The sequence below is a fragment of the Littorina saxatilis genome, linkage group LG10 (genome assembly GCF_037325665.1).
Source record: "Littorina saxatilis isolate snail1 linkage group LG10, US_GU_Lsax_2.0, whole genome shotgun sequence".
Lineage (NCBI taxonomy): Eukaryota > Metazoa > Mollusca > Gastropoda > Littorinimorpha > Littorinidae > Littorina > Littorina saxatilis.
Window position 1 is genome coordinate 40,981,049 of NC_090254.1, and position 16,903 is coordinate 40,997,951.

Consider the following 16,903-nt stretch of genomic DNA (forward strand, 5'->3'; position numbering starts at 1 on the left):
CTCTCTCTCACCCTCTCTCTCTCTCTCTCTCTCTCTCTCTCACCCTCTCTCTCTCTCTCTCTCTCTCTCTCTCTCTCTCTCTCTCTCTCTCTCTCTCTCTCTCTCTCTCTCTCTCTCTCTCTTCTTATTTTAGGCGAGGGCTGGATACATAAGAAGTTTGAGAATGCTGATTCTATTACCCTCGGACAATACAGATTTATTCTCTCTCTCTCTCTCTCTCTCTCTCTCTCTCTCTCTCTCTCTCTCTCTCTCTCTCTCTCTCTCTCTCTCTCTCATTCGCACATCTTCTACCATAATTTTCTTACACACGCACACACTGCTAGTTCGCATTTATTGCGATCAGGCAGACGGTGTTTCTGCACGCCGGGTGTGACCGAGCTTTACCTGTGTACTTAAAGCAAAAGGTGCAAAAGGTTCAGCCTGTATATATATATATTCACGCTGCATTGTTCGCAGGTTAAGGTTGCAAAATACCCTTGCTTGCGTCAGCATTTTTTGCTTCATTCTCCGAAGGATGACACAGGGATTACTCACTGCATAGTATTAGCTTAAACTGTCACGAACCTCTTCTCTAGTAAACAGTTTTAAACGTTTGACGCGGAGAATGGCTCTGCACTTCTTCAAGAATACTGAAATGGATGCTTTTTGTCCCCCAAACGTAAGACACAGTCAATCAACCAATCACTCATTCAATCATTTTAGTGCCAACAATTAAAAAAAATTAAAGAAAAAAAAATAGGCCGATTGAGACCAATATGATGTTGAGTGTGTGGTTTTTTTTTTATCGTTTTCACGCAAGACCGCTTTTTCCATTCTAGGGTTATTCCTCGGTCTTCAGTCAACACGTTATAGTTACTGGAAGGCTAACCCAGCTACGCCCGAAAAAAGTTGTTAGGTCCTTTTATCCAGTCAAGCGTGGAGTTCATTGAGGCTTGAGTGTGTCTTGCTTCCGCACATAAAGAGAAACTTTGCCACCTACTTTTTTAATGTAATTTTTGTTTCTCCAACTAAGACGTATTCAAATTAGTTCATGCGAAGGCTTTTTCCCAACGTCATGGTCGTCTTGCATACCCGGATGACGCAGTCTTTGTTTAAATTGGTGGGATTGTCGGTGGGTGGAGAAAATGATTGAAGGGGGGTGGGGGTGGGGGGTGGGGGCTGTACAAGTAAGTTAACAAATAGTACAGGCACGACTGCGTTTACCTTTCACGTGCACAAAGCGCTTCACTTTCACATTCTTTGTCACGGTGTAGTCGGTTAAACTGCTGTGCTGTATTCTCCTTTGTTTCATCTTTAACTGTAGACTGTTGAAATAAACCCAGAGTCCACTAGGTCAAGGCACGTTTTTTTACTGCATTCTGTAGTTGATTGTAGACATTGATGCTTAACCTCGTCTCTGATAGCTCAAACACTGAATTAGAAACTCACTACTGAGGCGCGGGTACCACCGGGAGCATCTCGTTACTCCCCCGTATCGTTACTCCCCCGTATCGTTACTCCCCCGGCTCGTTACTCCCCCGGCTTGTTACTAACCCTAACCCTAACCCTAGCCCTAAGGGGGAGTAACGAGCCGGGGGAGTAACGAGCTGATCCCGGTACCACCCACACAATGTAATGTTCAGCTTTTGCCGATAACATTTCTTCACGACAGCTCTGTCTTAGTCAAAACCCGGATATGCAACTTTAGGTAAACGATAGTGTATAACATGTAGACCATAGTATACTAGTAGCCTCCCCTCTCCCCCCCCCCCCCCCCCTTTATTTTTGTTCTACAGTTTGTGGGTATGGTTCTCGTGAATGCCTCGTGACACTTGATACGATATAAATATATATATACACTGTCTTTCATTCTACTTCTTCTTCAGCGTTCGTCGGTTGTGTCACTCAAAGTCTTAGGCAAAAACAAAAAAAAAGTCTGTTTACGGTATCCCGACCGACTCTATTTTTTTCGCGCGACCCTAGACTTTTTTGGGGCATTTGGGGGAAGAAAAAAAAATGTAAGAAAAAATGTAAAAAAATCTGTGTTTTTTTGGCAAAATAACTTAAAAATATGGTTTTTTGGAAAGAAAAAAATCCCGACCTACCGACCCTATTTTGTGTGCCTATGTTACCGTAAACAGACTATTTTTTGTTGGCCTTAGGCCTGCTGATGTTATGAAATGGCAAGTTCGGCGCACGTCTTCCACAGTTCCCCATTAAAAGTCGGGTGTGACAGCCGTTGGCCTTCTTTCTGCATGAAAAGGTGACCCAGAGACCTCCGTTTTCTACCTGCTTGTTTGTGGGTCAAAGCGAGTAGTCCTCAGTCTTTGCACGATACACGACTGCACAGGCCCTGTTGAGGAGCAGTTGGTGTGTTGGTCAGTGTTTTGAAGAATATAATTATCTTAAAAAGTGGATTTTGCATCTGATCCTCGTGCGTGTGACGGTGTGTGTGTGTGTGTGTATGCGTGTGTGTCAGTGTGTGCGTGTGCGCGTGCGTGTGTGTGTGTGGCCGTTGCGTGCGACGGTGCGTGCGTGCAGGCGTGCGTGCCGTCGTATGTTTGTGAATGCCTGTGTCTGTTGCTAGCCGGCAGGATTTGAGAGGCATTCCAGTACAGTTAATAATCATGAGATATTATCAAAACAAAGCTCACAGCCTAGACGCTCGCATTCGGTCACTCAGTGCGCATCCGCCTCCGTTTTGCATAAATCATCATCCTCTGCACTACACCATCCCGGCTTCCGTTCTAAAGTCAAGGAGTCTAATTTTCAGTTCATTAGGATACGTTTTATTTAGCAGCCCACCTCAATTCACTCAATAACCCGGGATGCACAAACTCAGATTATGCCTTAATAGTTATAGCTTTGAGGATGCATCCTGTTTTGTTTGAGGCAGGTTTCCGTCTCTGAACGGCTGCTCTAGCTATGCAAGACTGCATGACGTAGGGATCTTGGCCGGTGTAACACGAAATTTTTACTCCACGAAAAATTTACTCCAGAGTAAACATTTCGTACGAAATTCTTACTCCGAGTACACCTTTCGTACGAGAAAAGAACTCCCCAAGGCACGAAAAAATTACTCCCTCCACGAAATTTTTACTCCCCATTTTTTATATTTAGTCAAGTTTTGACTAAATATTTTAACATCGAGGGGGAATCGAAACGAGGGTCGTGGTGTATGTGCGTGTGTGTGTGCGTGTGTGTGTCTGTGTGTGTGTGTGTGTGTGTAGAGCGATTCAGACTAAACTACTGGACCGATCTTTATGAAATTTGACATGAGAGTTCCTGGGTATGAAATCCCCGAACGTTTTTTTCATTTTTTTGATAAATGTCTTTGATGACGTCACATCCGGCTTTTCGTGAAAGTTGAGGCGGCACTGTCACGCCCTCATTTTTCAACCAAATTGGTTGAAATTTTGGTCAAGTACTCTTCGACGAAGCCCGGGGTTCGGTATTGCATTTCAGCTTGGTGGCTTAAAAATTAATTAATGACTTTGGTCATTAAAAATCTGAAAATTGTAAAAAAAAAAAAAAATTTATAAAACGATCCAAATTTACGTTTATCTTATTCTCCATCATTTGCTGATTCCAAAAACATATAAATATGTTATATTTGGATTAAAAACAAGCTCTGAAAATTAAATATATAAAAATTATTATCAAAATTTTTTTTTCGAAATCAATTTAAAAACACTTTCATCTTATTCCTTGTCGGTTCCTGATTCCAAAAATATATAGATATGATATGTTTGGATTAAAAACACGCTCAGAAAGTTAAAACAAAGAGAGGTACAGAAAAGCGTGCTATCCTTCTCAGCGCAACGAATACCCCGCTCTTCTTGTCAATTCCACGTGCACTGCCTTTGCCACGGGCGGTGGAGTGACGATGCTACGAGTATACGGTCTTGCTGCGTTGCGTTGCGTTCAGTTTCATTCTGTGAGTTCGACAGCTACTTGACTAAATATTGTATTTTCGCCTTACGCGACTTGTTTTTACTTCCAGTAAAAAATCTCGTACGCGAAAATGGGATGCGGGCGAAGGGATAATGCCAATATGTGTTCTCGCGCAAACGAATGTTGCGCTACCCTCCCTCCACCCCTTCCACCACCAAGACTAACAGGGGACAAGGGAGTAAACATTTCGTACACCTGGCGTGGGAAGTTAAATTGCTCGTGTTAAGGTGAAGTAATTTATTCGTTATTTATTCGTCAGAGGAGCAACATTTTTGTACGAAATGTTTACTCGGAACTCACCTGTCGTGGGGAGTAATTTTCTCGTGTAATGGGGGAGTACTTTTTTTTCGTAAAGGGAGTAACATTTTCGTACGAAATATTTACTCCGGAGTACAAATCTCGTGGGAGTAATTTTCTCGTGTTACACCGGTGTTTTTACGACCGACGTGGATTTCACTAATTGCCTGCTTCTTTGTGAGTTTCGGATCCTGTTGCTTTTGTTGATGTTAGAAGAATCATGATCCAGCAGGGATTGACCGAGTTGTGTAGTCTATATATATGTGGTGTTTCTGACCTTCCTTGTAGGTATAATGTGACTGTTTTCATTGACCCGTGTCGAGGGAAAGTGACTTGCAGTTGCAGGATGGGTTGTGTTGGGGTTTCTTTTTCATTCCTGGGAAAATCTTAAGTCCGGGTGTAGGATGAGGATGAGGGGGGGGGGGGGAGAGAGACAGAGAGAGAGACAGAGAGACAGAGAAAGGGAGAGAGAGAGAGAGTCAGGGACACACACACAGACAGACAAACAGAAGCATCGAGCCGTAAAGAGCTGCAGAGAGAGAGAGCGAGAGAGAGAGAGAGAGAGAGAGAGAGAGAGACTGACTGACTATTAGGGTTTAACGTCCTCTTAGACCAACTGGTCTATATTGGGACAGGTATTGGTAATACGTTGAAGATATGGTGTGATACTTTGATTCGAACAAGCCCGCTGTGGCTGTCTTCTTCGACACACCAGAATTGGGTTTGTCTCGTCAAAGTATCGAAATACGATCATGATAATCGGAGACGAGAGATGATGCATGCGTGTCTTCGTGTTTTCCAAGCCCTGAGACTTTCGCTGTGAACGTGGGATCTTTTTCGTGCGCATGTGTGCACACGGGGGTGTTCGGACACCGAAGAGAGTCTGCACAAAGTTGAATCCGAGAAATAAATCTCTCGCCGAACGTGGGGATCGAACCCACGCTGATAGCGACCAACTGGCTACAAAGCCAGCGCGCTACCAACTGAGCTACGTCCCCGCCCCTGAGAGAGAGAGAGAGAGAGAGAGAGAGAGAGAGAGAGAGAGAGAGAGAGAGAGAGAGAGAGAGAGAGAGAGAGAGAGAGAGCTGAACTGAACTGAACTGAACTGAACTGAACTTTGTTTTACAAGGATTTAGGTTTGAGGCTAGGACTTTTGAGAGAGAGAGAGGGAGAGAGAGAGAGAGAGAGAGAGAGAGAGAGAGAGAGAGAGAGAGAGAGAGAGAGAGAGAGAGAGAGAGAGAGCGAGCTATACATAAACAGAACAAGAGGACCGGTTGTCAAGGTAATCCAAATTGACAACGATTCCACACAATACAAACCTTCATTCATTAAGCGCCAATGAAACTTTCATGATTGACATCAAAATTCAAATGTCCTTCTTTGCTTTGTCTTGGTTTTTGCCTTGTACACAAAAAATATATGTAAGATATTTATATTAGCTTATACATGTATACACATATGTTTATTTCGGCGCTTCTTCCCGGGTATCGCAGAGAGAAATGGGTCAGAGAAAAAAAATATCAAAACTTGACTAAATATAAAAAGGGGTAGGCTACACCAGTGGGTTGGAGGTAAGGGAGTGAGTAACAAAAGGAGGATTCGAATAATTGCGCAACACATGCAGGGGTGGGGAAACCAGAACACGGGTAGCAGGGTATCGGTGCCAGGGGTAAGACCCAAACAATGCAGAAATTGGTTATTCCGCCACAGACTGGCTGAGCATTGCAGCAACTGCAGGGCCACGCACCGTGGAAAAACAAGCTATTGTCGAGCACGGAGCCAATCGGGATTGCAGATATTTGCACTGTCATGCCTTACCGACTTTTCAGTGGTGGCATACCGGGGTCGTCGGTATTGCAGTGGAACCCCCCTTCTAGACACCCCCCCCCCCCCCCCCCCATTTCAGACTCCCTCCCTTTTAAGACCCTGTTTTCTCAGACTGTCTGTTCATAACCTGTGTAAATGTACCCCCTTTTTAAGACTCCCTCCTTGTTACATAGAGGGGGAATCGAGACGAGGGTCGTGGTGTATGGTGTATGTGTGTGTGTGTGTGTGTGTCTGTGCGTGTGTGTGTGTGTGTGTCTGTGCGTGTGTGTGTGATGAGCGATTCAGACTAAACTACTGGACCGATCATTGTGAAAAAATGCAGTGCGTTCAGTTTCATTCTGTGAGTTCCACAGCTTGACTAAAATCAGTAAATGTAGTAATTTCGCCTTACGCGACTTGTTAAAACCTGATTTTGTCAGAGTTATGGAGGTCTTAAAAGGGGGGTTCCACTGTATACGTTTCTCTGCTTGTCTCTTCATAAAGACTACAGCTTTGTAGGGTGAGAATGTTGTTGCATGAAGTAAGAATTGTAACTCAAATACATGTAGGATACATGACAACTCACAAGTAGGCAGATAAATTATGCTTACACTGACATAGCCGCACACATGCTGTCTTTACCACAAGCTTTTATTTGACCCATTCAACGCCGATTGTTTTAAATGTATTGATTTTTTAAAAATAATTTTGGTGAGACAGAAAGAAAGAACAAAAAAGTGAATAAAGTTAACCATCTGTGAGGCCAGGCATATTTAAATTGGGGGTGATTTTTTTTGAATTTCATTTTCTATAGTTACTGTTATTTTTTGTTTTCAGTTTTGTATCGTCGAGAGAGAAAACATGACATGGCGTACAGTCCAATTTTCCAGACATGCATTACATCAGGCAGTGATATGATATCTATAAATGTCGGCGTTTTATGCCCCTCTCATTCATACGAGAACTTCCCGACTAAACTTTGCACAGTAGATGTTGTGCCGTCTGTCTGAGGTGGCGATAAAACCACACAAGTAGTCCACTTTTAAAGGCACAGACCTGCCTAGGAAAACAGATCGGCTTAATTACCATATCAGATCTGCACAGGCCGCTTTTGTTAGGCCATCCCTCCCCTTGGACTCCTACATGAAATCAACATCCTGACTGGTTCACGTGCAGAGTGGACATTTTGGGATGAACAATTTTGCAGATAGACACCGATTAAAGGCACAGTAAGCCGTTTATTGCGTTTAGATTCAGAGGTACGCAATAACGTGCTATAGCAGATGAGCTTACAGCGAGTCGCATTGAAATCACAAACTGACGACTACATTGTGGAAAAAAAGGAAACTGGATCACACGGGATCACACGGGTTCGCGATGGCTCGGGGGTTTACAAGATAAACCACGCACAAACAAATTCTTTCAAAATTGCTCGCTCTTTACGGAGGGCAGCCGCACCTAGAGGTCCGCAAAAGCGGTGAGTGTGTAAATGAAAGGGTGTTTGTACTGTGTGTAAAAGCCTGACCGAATCTGTGATGGTTTACGGGAGGCTTACTATGGCGTTAATGTAAATTTAGAAATGAAATCATCAAAACGTTCTCACTCTGTGCATAAATCACCCGGTGTGACACGAAATTTTTACTCCACGAAAAATTTACTCCGGAGTAAATATTTCGTAGGAAATTCTTACTCCGAGTACACTTTTCGTACGAGAAAAGAACTCCCCAAGGCACGAAAAAATTACTCCCTCCACGAAATTTTTACTCCCCATTTTTTTTACTTCCAGTAAAAATATCGTACGCAAAAATGGGATGCGGGCGAAGGGATAATGCCAATAAGTGATCTCGCGCACACGAATGTCGCGCTACCCTCCTTCCACCCCTTCCACCACCAAGACTAACAGGGGACAAGGGAGTAAAAATTTCGTACACCTGGCATGGGAAGTTAAATTGCTCGTGTTGGGGTGAAGTAATTTATTCGTTATTTATTCGTCAGGGGAGTAGCATTTTTGTACGAAATGTTTACTCGGAACTCACCTGTCTTGGGGAGTAATTTTCTCGTGCAATGGGGGAGTGCTTTTTTCGTAAAGGGAGTAACTTTTTCGTACAAAATGTTTACTCCGGAGTAAAAATCTCGTGGGAGTAATTTTCTCGTGTTACACCGGGTTGCTGAGTTTTGGTATATGCCCAAGTGGAGGAATGACTGTAACGCGTGTTTAAGCCTGGGCAGGAGTTCACACGAAGGAGTGTATCTTTAAACCAGTGTGTCAGATTATGTCAGTCAGACATTGACCTTGTCTCGCAACGCAGATTGTGTTCTTGTTTTCTGTCCAAAGTCCGTAGATTATTTCGCGGAAGTGGCGGTGTGTGCGTGTGTGTGTTGTATGTGTGTGTTCGCGCGTGCCGCGTTCGTGCGTAAGTACCTACGTCCGTGTGTGTCACAGTGAGTGCGCACGTGCTTATTTTGCATCAATCGGCTGAATTACTTAATTCTTTTCTTGGCATTTACACACGTGTGTGTGTGTGTGTGTGCGGGAGACTACTTTCATACAAATACAAGCACGCGGACTTGTCTATTTCAAGTGCAATAATCTGGAGTTATCAAGCCGAGTCTGTGAATTTAATTGTCGCATTTTATCTGACTCTACCTGCACAGATCACGGGCATCCTGAACTCGGGTCAAAATGAGTTCGGCTCATTCTCTCCCTGACAGGACGCTACCGTCCTACGCGAATCTATCAAAACAAAACTACAGAGTTATCTCCCATATGGTTTTCGCGAGCATGATCTAAATTTGAGATCAGTGTTCGCGAGACGAAAATGATTGCAGATTGGCCGACTTCGACAGTGATCTCCGTTCTGTTCTTCACAGTTATGATAAAGACATCGTTCTAAGGTCAAAACAAGTTGAAATTTTGGGACTGCTGCCGGAAGGAGACCGTAATATATGCATGTTTCATCACTGTCAACTGGTTACAGAAAAAAATCGTCTGCTCCAGTGAGTGCAGTGATTATCACGTGACACTTTTGCCAAATTTAGAGTTGTTTGCACAGTAAATACAGCCGCGAAAAATAGCTCGCTTGAAACTGTCTTACATATCAATTCCTTTGTAATTTAAAAATTACAAAACACCATGAAAAATCATTATCGACGATCGCGAATCTGCTTATATCAATAATACATTACAAAAAGCTCTAAATATGTAAAAAAAAAAAAAAAAAAAAAAAAAAAAAAAAAAAAAAAATTTTTAAAAATCGGTTTCCTTGCCAGACAAGGAAACTCGAGGCATCCTGTCAGGGAGAGAATGAGCCGAACTCATTTTGACCTGAGTTCAGGATGAGATCACGGGGTCATGTGTCCCCAGTCGACAAGGTCAGGGTGTCAGAGGTCGCGTTCGGGTCAAACGCCACGATCAAAATGCGCAAATCATGTAACCTGTATTATTATCGGTGACACGGCTCTTAGGACACCCGCACCTGTATTTTTCTTGAGGAAGTATTTGGATCGTAACGTGACTGCGCATGCAGATTTTTGTGTTTGTTTGTTTGTTCGGTTGGTTTTTGATTTTGCAGCAGTTTTAACGTGTACATCATCCTCCAGATTTATGAAAGTCCACGGTTTCCGTTTTGAACTGTAATATTTTGCGATGCACAGATTGCAGCAATCGATGTAATTGATATTTCATTGATGAGAACATGTTTAATCAAGTTACGTGCACACCTGCCATTGATTTCAACGGGGAGGGGGGAGGGGTGCCAGAAAGGGCCACTTGTTTTTCATTTGTTTTTATTCACAACACCTAATTCACTCCGTGAGGTTCTAGACCAATAGGGAAACTGAGAAACCTGTTGCTTGGAAGAGATGTCATTTTCGCAAGTTATTGAACATTACCCCGTATCCTCCACTTTCACCGTACATCCCCCCCTCCCCCCACCTAAGTCCGTAAATAAATAAACACTGACTTGATCAAAATTTGAACAGAAATAAAAAGTAGAACAAAACCATCGTTTAAATCTGCGCAGTTTGCCAAACTTGCCAAATCCTGGTTGATATTCAGCTGTTGCTATGATCCACAAAAACACATCCCTTTGAGGCGGTAATCTCACCATGGGTTGATGTTGTGATTCAGACATTGTACTTTAGCCGTTGATTCAAACACTTTCCCTGTCATTTAGAGTGCAAACAATACAGACACTCGACTCACATAATGTAAAGGACAAGGTCATGCACATTTAAGCCATCGTGCAGAAGGGCGATGACACTGAGTTTGATGACCGAGTCCACGCGTTCAACTGATGATCTGTGTGTGTGTGTGTATGTGTGTGTGTGTATGTGTGTGCGTGCATGCGTGCGTGCCTGGTCTGTGTGGGTGTACGTGCGTGTGTGCGTACGTGCGTGTGTGTGTGCCAGTTTGTGTGTGTTAACTTATCATATTGACTTACTGACTGCCGGTGACGCCGCAAGATTAATAATTATTTAGTATATTCTGTGTCAGCAGACGGCACATTTGTCTTCATCCAGGGGAAAGTGTTGAATCACATGATGTGCGTGCGTGTATTTGTGTGTGTGTGTGTGTGCTTGTGTGCTTGTGTGTGTATGTGTGTGTGCTTTTGTGTGTGTGTGTGTTTGTGTGTGCTTGTGTGTGTGTGTATGCTTTTGTGGGCGTTTTTGTGTGTGTGTTGGTGTGTGTGTGTATGTGTGTGCGTGCGTGCCGCGTGCATGCGTGTGTTTGTGTGTGAGTGCGTGTGATCAGGTGTTGTTTCAACATCGACTTGCCGCCTGCCGATAAGCTGAGCTTGTGTTGTGACGCCGCAAGATTAGCACCGACTATTTTCTGTCTCAGCTGCCCGCACATTTTCCTTCATCCAGGGGAAAGTGTTGAATCATGTCCACCCCCCTCTCTATCTCGACCCCCCCCCTCTCTCCCCCCCCCCCCCTCTCTCCCCCCCCCTCTCTCCCCCCCCCCCCCCCCACCTTTTCTCGCCTTCCATTTCCTGCCCTCTCAAGTTTACCTCTTGTCCCGTCTCCGCACCCGTTGCGTTTCGGATCGATATAATATGTATGTGACTGTTAAAGTGTCAAGGCCTAATTTCGAAGTGCCATGAATCCTTATCTATAGCATTTTCATGTATTTTATGACAACCCCCACCCCCTGCTTTCTCCTTCACTGTTCCTTAAGTTTTAACTCTTAAACCGACTCCGCCCGAATATGTCACCAGGTTTTAATCGACATGTCAGGGGCGGGGATGTAGCTCAGTCGGTAGCGCGCTGGATTTGTATTCAGTTGGCTGCTGTCAGCGTGAGTTCGTCCCCACGTTCGGCGAGAGATTTATTTCTCAGAGTCAACTTTGTGTGCAGACTCTCCTCGGTGTCCGAACACCCCCGTGTGTACCCCCCGCGGGTTAGGGGGAAGAATTTACCCGATGCTCCCCAGCATGTCGTAAGAGGCGACTAACGGATTCTGTTTCTCCTTTTACCCTTGTTAAGTGTTTCTTGTATAGAATATAGTCAATTTTTGTAAAGATTTTAGTCAAGCAGTATGTAAGAAATGTTAAGTCCTTTGTACTGGAAACTTGCATTCTCCCAGTAAGGTAATATATTGTACTACGTTGCAAGCCCCTGGAGCAAATTTTTGATTAGTGCTTTGTGAACAAGAAACAATTGACAAGTGGCTCTATCCCATCTCCCCCCTTTCCCCGTCGCGATATAACCTTGAATGGTTGAAAACGACGTTAAACACAAAACAGCTTAATGAAAACGGGAGCATCTCGTTACTCCCCCGTATCGTTACTCCCCCGGCTCGTTACTCCCTCGGCTTGTGACTAACCCTAGCCCTAACCCTAACCCTAGGCGAGTAACGAGCCGGGGGAGTAACGAGCTGATCCCAATGAAAACATGTCCTGAGCTGTGCATGCACTTGGTGATTATTTTGAGAACAATGCAATAAACACCTCTGAACAACAACCCCCGTTCCCCTCCCCCCCTAGATCCCACCCCTTCACCCAATGTCAAGGTTGTGTTAGTCGAAACGCAACTTCCTTCCCTCCATGCAAGTTGGTTATGTTTACCTCTTGTCCCGTCTCAACACCCGTTTCGTTTTGTTAGTCGAAACGCAACTTCCTTCCCTCCATGCAAGTTATGTTTACCTCTTGTCCCGTCTCAACACCCGTTTCGTTTTGGATCGATATCATTAAATATGACTGTTAATGTGTCGAAGCCTAATTTTGAAGTGCAATGAATCCTTATCTATGGCATTTTGATTTGCAAAGTGCCCTCCCCTGACCCCATGCCGCCCGGCTCCGCCATGGAAAAGCGTGCTTACACTTATTTAGTTGTGTCTGTTTTTTACAAGTAGAGAAAATCAAGTTTATGAACTATAGAGAACAACCTCCGTTCAAAATGTCAATGTTTTTCTCAGCAAGTACAGAACATTAATTTAGTAAAGTAGAACACTGCAGTCTTTCACAACGATCCACAACGTGCAGTTGAGAACAGTCTATTTTTCGAAATTGTACAAGTCGAATCAGTGCAACCACTTTATGTTTGGTACTGCTGTAGATCTGCGGAAGGAAACCCGATAAAATCCGTCTGTGCACTTGAACTTGGCTGATAGCTGGGTTAGTCAAGGTCGGATCAGTTAGTTCACGTTGTTATAGGGGGGTGGGGGTGTGGGTGAGGGGGGAAGGGGGGTGGGGAGCGAAGCGACCAAGACGAATGAGTGAAGCGACCGAGATTCCTAGGGGGGTCCACTCCGGGGGCATGAGGCATGACCCCCACCGGAAATCTTTTGGGTCCAAAGAAGCCAAACGGGGCTATCTGAGCTTAGAAATTGCTCAGTCTATCTTTATCTTCCTCCCCTTTTTTTGTGGGGAAGCCATTTTGACTTTTTCCTGTTATCATTTTCTGGCATAAAAAACCCATTTCAATAATATGCAACAGCTTTAAAAAACAAGGAACAGGGGGGGGGGGGGGGAGGGGGGTTGGGTGCTTGAGCCCCCAAAGTCAACCGGGCCAACCCCCGACCCCCTCGTCCGGCCCTGGTTAGCTGCAACAAACCTGCATCACTTTCGATCATTGCCTGCACGGCGGCGACACAGCCACAGGTTTTCCTGTCGTTAGGGGTATTAAAACCGAAGCTTGAACGGAAAAGTGACGTTCACGTCACATCGATGTATCTGACATGTATGTCTCGACCAGTGGCAAAATTAACAACCCGACATGTATGCATTCAGCCACTGAATAATTGAGGCTTTCAAGGCCATACATGTTTTATGCGCTGTCAAGTGTCGAGATCGTTCGTAACGTTGCCGACCCAATTTTAAAGAGTATTATGTTGCCGTGCACCACAGTGTCCTTGACTCGAGTGTCATTAATTTTGTTGACTCAGTGCATGTCTCACAACGCAGTGCCTTTTGGCATAAACATGCACTGCAGCATTTCGGTGCCAACATCGTTTGTTACTTTTCTTGACTGCAAACAATTGGCCTGTCCCTCTTTTCTTTCTCGGTTAATTGGCAGCTGTTTGCAATTTTGCATTCTAGAATCACGTAGACCTAAAGTGATCGTGAAATGTTTGCAAAGCGCGCACTTAAACATACATGCGCCGTTCAGAAGGAGTTTTCAAGTTTAAGGTCCCTGTACTTAAATTGTTGACAGTTTCAAGGCCGTGTGTGTTTGTGTGTGTCCGCCTGTGGCATTGTGCCAGTGTGTAAGTGCCACGGTCTGTGTTTGTGAGTATGTGTGTGTATCAGTGTGTGCGCGCGTGCGTGTGTGTGTGTGTGTTTCAGTGTGTGCGTGTTTAAGTGTGTGCGTGCGTGCGCGTGTGTGTATGTGTGTGTGTGTCTGTGTGACTCACAGTGTCTACTCCTGCAGTGAAGCTTTTTTTTTTTACAGACTTTCTAGAGAGAAAAATCTGAGAGAAAAAAACGGCCGGTCTTGAAAACAGGTTCCACTGAACTTTGTTTGTACAGTGACAGTTGAGTTCTTTAGCTTCATTGTCAATATCAATTTACCTACAAGTAGTATACAGCTACAGTGGAACCTCTCTTTTATGATCCCCTAATGTAAGACTCAATATCTATATAATATAGTGTACACTACATTGGGGTGTGCACGTTAAAGATCCCACGATTGACAAAAGGGTCTTTCCTGGCAAAATTGTATAGGCATAGATAAAAAATGTCCACCAAAATACCCGTGTGACTTGGAATAATAGGCCGTGAAAAGTAGGATATGCGCCGAAATGGCTGCGATCTGCTGGTCGATGTGAATGCGTGATGTATTGTGTAAAATATTCCATCTCACACGGCATAAATAGATCCCTGCGCCTTGAGTCCGAGTCTGGAGATACGCGCGCGATATAAGACTTCATATAACATAATATGTGCTCCGTGATGCATATTTTCCATTTTTGAGACATTATTAATGCAAATTGTATTAATTTTGTATATATATATATCATGTTGTTGTTAGATTAAACCTGAAAAGTGTTTCGAGCTGTGGAAAGCGCTTATATACATTTTCTATTATTATTATTATTATTATTAATTGAAAGTTTTCTTGTGATGTGTGTCTACAGGTCCCAACCTCCGTGCCGTGGCAACTATCTCCGAGGATACAGCCCACATTGACCTTGAGGAATGTGCCCGCAGAAACATCCGGGTCCTGTGCTGCCCTCTACCCGACCTTGCCGGTCAAGCTGACCTCACAGTGGGACTCATCGTTCTCACCTTACGCAGCGTTTCTGAAGGTATGTCAGGGCTCCCCACGGACGCCTGTCCTAGAGGGTCCATGGAACCCCTAAGCAGAGTTTTAGAGGGTCCCAAGAGTCTCAGATCCCCAGACCCCCGTGTGAAAATATATAACGCATTGTGATCGCGAATATTGTAATATAAAGTGGGGGTTTTATCACCAGAATATTCGAGGAGGACACTTCAACTATACCTTGTTAAATGTAACACTCACCCACACTTTCATTTTAATTTCTGGTCAAATTTGTTTAATGTTAGCTGACGACTACAGTCTGAAAAGAGTAGCTACGCTACGGGACGCACGACAACGGAAATTTAGTGCGTTTCGGGACCCGCTCTTTATAGGTTTAGTGCGTCCTGGGACGGAGTCCTCCATGAATTTCTAGTACGTGATTTCGGCTTCTAGTGCGTATAGGACGCAAGGACGCGCACTGTGGGGAGCCCTGTGTGTGTACAGTGGAACCTCCCTTTTGAGACCCTGTTTTCGCACTAGCCTTTCTGTTCGTAACGTCCCCCCGCGGGTTAGGGGGAAGAATTTACCCGATGCTCCCCAGCATGTCATAAGAGGCGACTAACGGATTCTGTTCCCCCCGCGGGTTAGGGGGAAGAATTTACCCGATGCTCCCCAGCATGTCGTAAGAGGCGACTAACGGGTTCTGTTCCCCCCGCGGGTTAGGGGGAAGAATTTACCCGATGCTCCCCAGCATGTCGTAAGAGGCGACTAACGGGTTCTGTTCCCCCCGCGGGTTAGGGGGAAGAATTTACCCGATGCTCCCCAGCATGTCGTAAGAGGCGACTAACGGATTCTGTTTCTCTTTTTACCCTTGTATAGAATATAGTCAATTTTTGTAAAGATTTTAGTCAAGCAGTATGTAAGAAATGTTAAGTCCTTTGTACTGGAAACTTGCATTCTCCCAGTAAGGTCATATATTGTACTACGTTGCAAGCCCCTGGAGCAAATTTTTGATTAGTGCTTTTGTGAACAAGAAACAATTGACAAGTGGCTCTATCCCATCTCCCCCCTTTCCCCGTCGCGATATAACCTTCGTGGTTGAAAACGACGTTAAACACCAAATAAAGAAAGAAAGAAAGTAACTGTTCGTAACCTCTGTAAATTTACCCCAATTGCAAGACTCCCTCCTTTTTAAAGACCCGATTTTCTCAGATTTGTGGAGGTCTTAAAAGGGGGGTTCCACTGTAGAAACAAATAAATGTTGCTATGTTACCCAAAACATATTATCATAGGGACTGGGTGGCAGAGTGGTAAAGCACTTGCGCTCGGAATCGAGAGGTTGCGTGTTCGACCCTGGGTCAGGCCGCTATTTTCTCCCCCCTTTCCTAACCTAGGTGGTGGGTTCAAGTGCTAGTCTTTCGGATGAGACGAAAAACCGAGGTCCCTTCGTGTACACTACATTGGGGTGTGCACGTTAAAGATCCCACGATTGACAAAAGGGTCTTTCCTGGCAAAATTGTATAGGCATAGATAAAAATCGTCCACCAAATACCCGTGTGACTTGGAATAACAGGCCGTAAAAAGTAAATATTCGCCGTAATGGCTTGAGATTTACTGGCCGATGTGAATGCGTGATGTATTGTGTAAAAAATTCCATCTCACACGGCAGAAATTAATATGTAAATCGCCGTGAGCTCTTGTGAGAAGGGGCGATTAATAAATGTCCATTATTATTATTATTATTATTATTATTATTATTATATTCTTCATCTTGTTGAGTTATGGATTTAAGCTTGACAGAGCTGTCACTCTTTCTGCGTGAGGTGAATGTTGATGCATTTTCAGATGCAATGTTACCGTTCTGGTAAACTTGTTAAGTTTAAAACAAGTCGCATAAGGCGAAAATACAACATTTAGTCAAGCTCAGTCAAACTCACAAAATGAAACTGAACGTAGTCTGCCGCTAGTGCAAAAGGCAGTGAAAGTGACGAGCCTGTTTGGCGCGGTAGCGATTGCGCTGTGCTTTACTGTACCTCTCTTCGTTTTAAGTTTCTGAGCGTGTTTTTAATCCAAACATATCATATCTATATGTTTTTGGAATCAGGAACCGACAAGGAATAAGATGAAATAGTTTTTAAAACGATTTCGGAAATTTAATTTTGAT

General features: G+C 44.1%; 1 protein-coding gene across 4 annotated transcripts in view; it reads left to right on the top strand.

Annotated features, from left to right (window-relative positions):
• Nucleotides 1–16,903, top strand: part of LOC138978836 (glyoxylate reductase/hydroxypyruvate reductase-like) — a 49,073-nt gene that overhangs the window by 25,026 nt on the left and 7,144 nt on the right. For all 4 annotated transcript variants that reach the window (XM_070351621.1, XM_070351624.1, XM_070351622.1 and 1 more), the window contains one exon: nt 14,615–14,785. In XM_070351621.1, the coding sequence (XP_070207722.1) occupies nt 14,615–14,785 (171 nt within the window). The remainder of the gene's footprint in view (nt 1–14,614; nt 14,786–16,903) is intronic.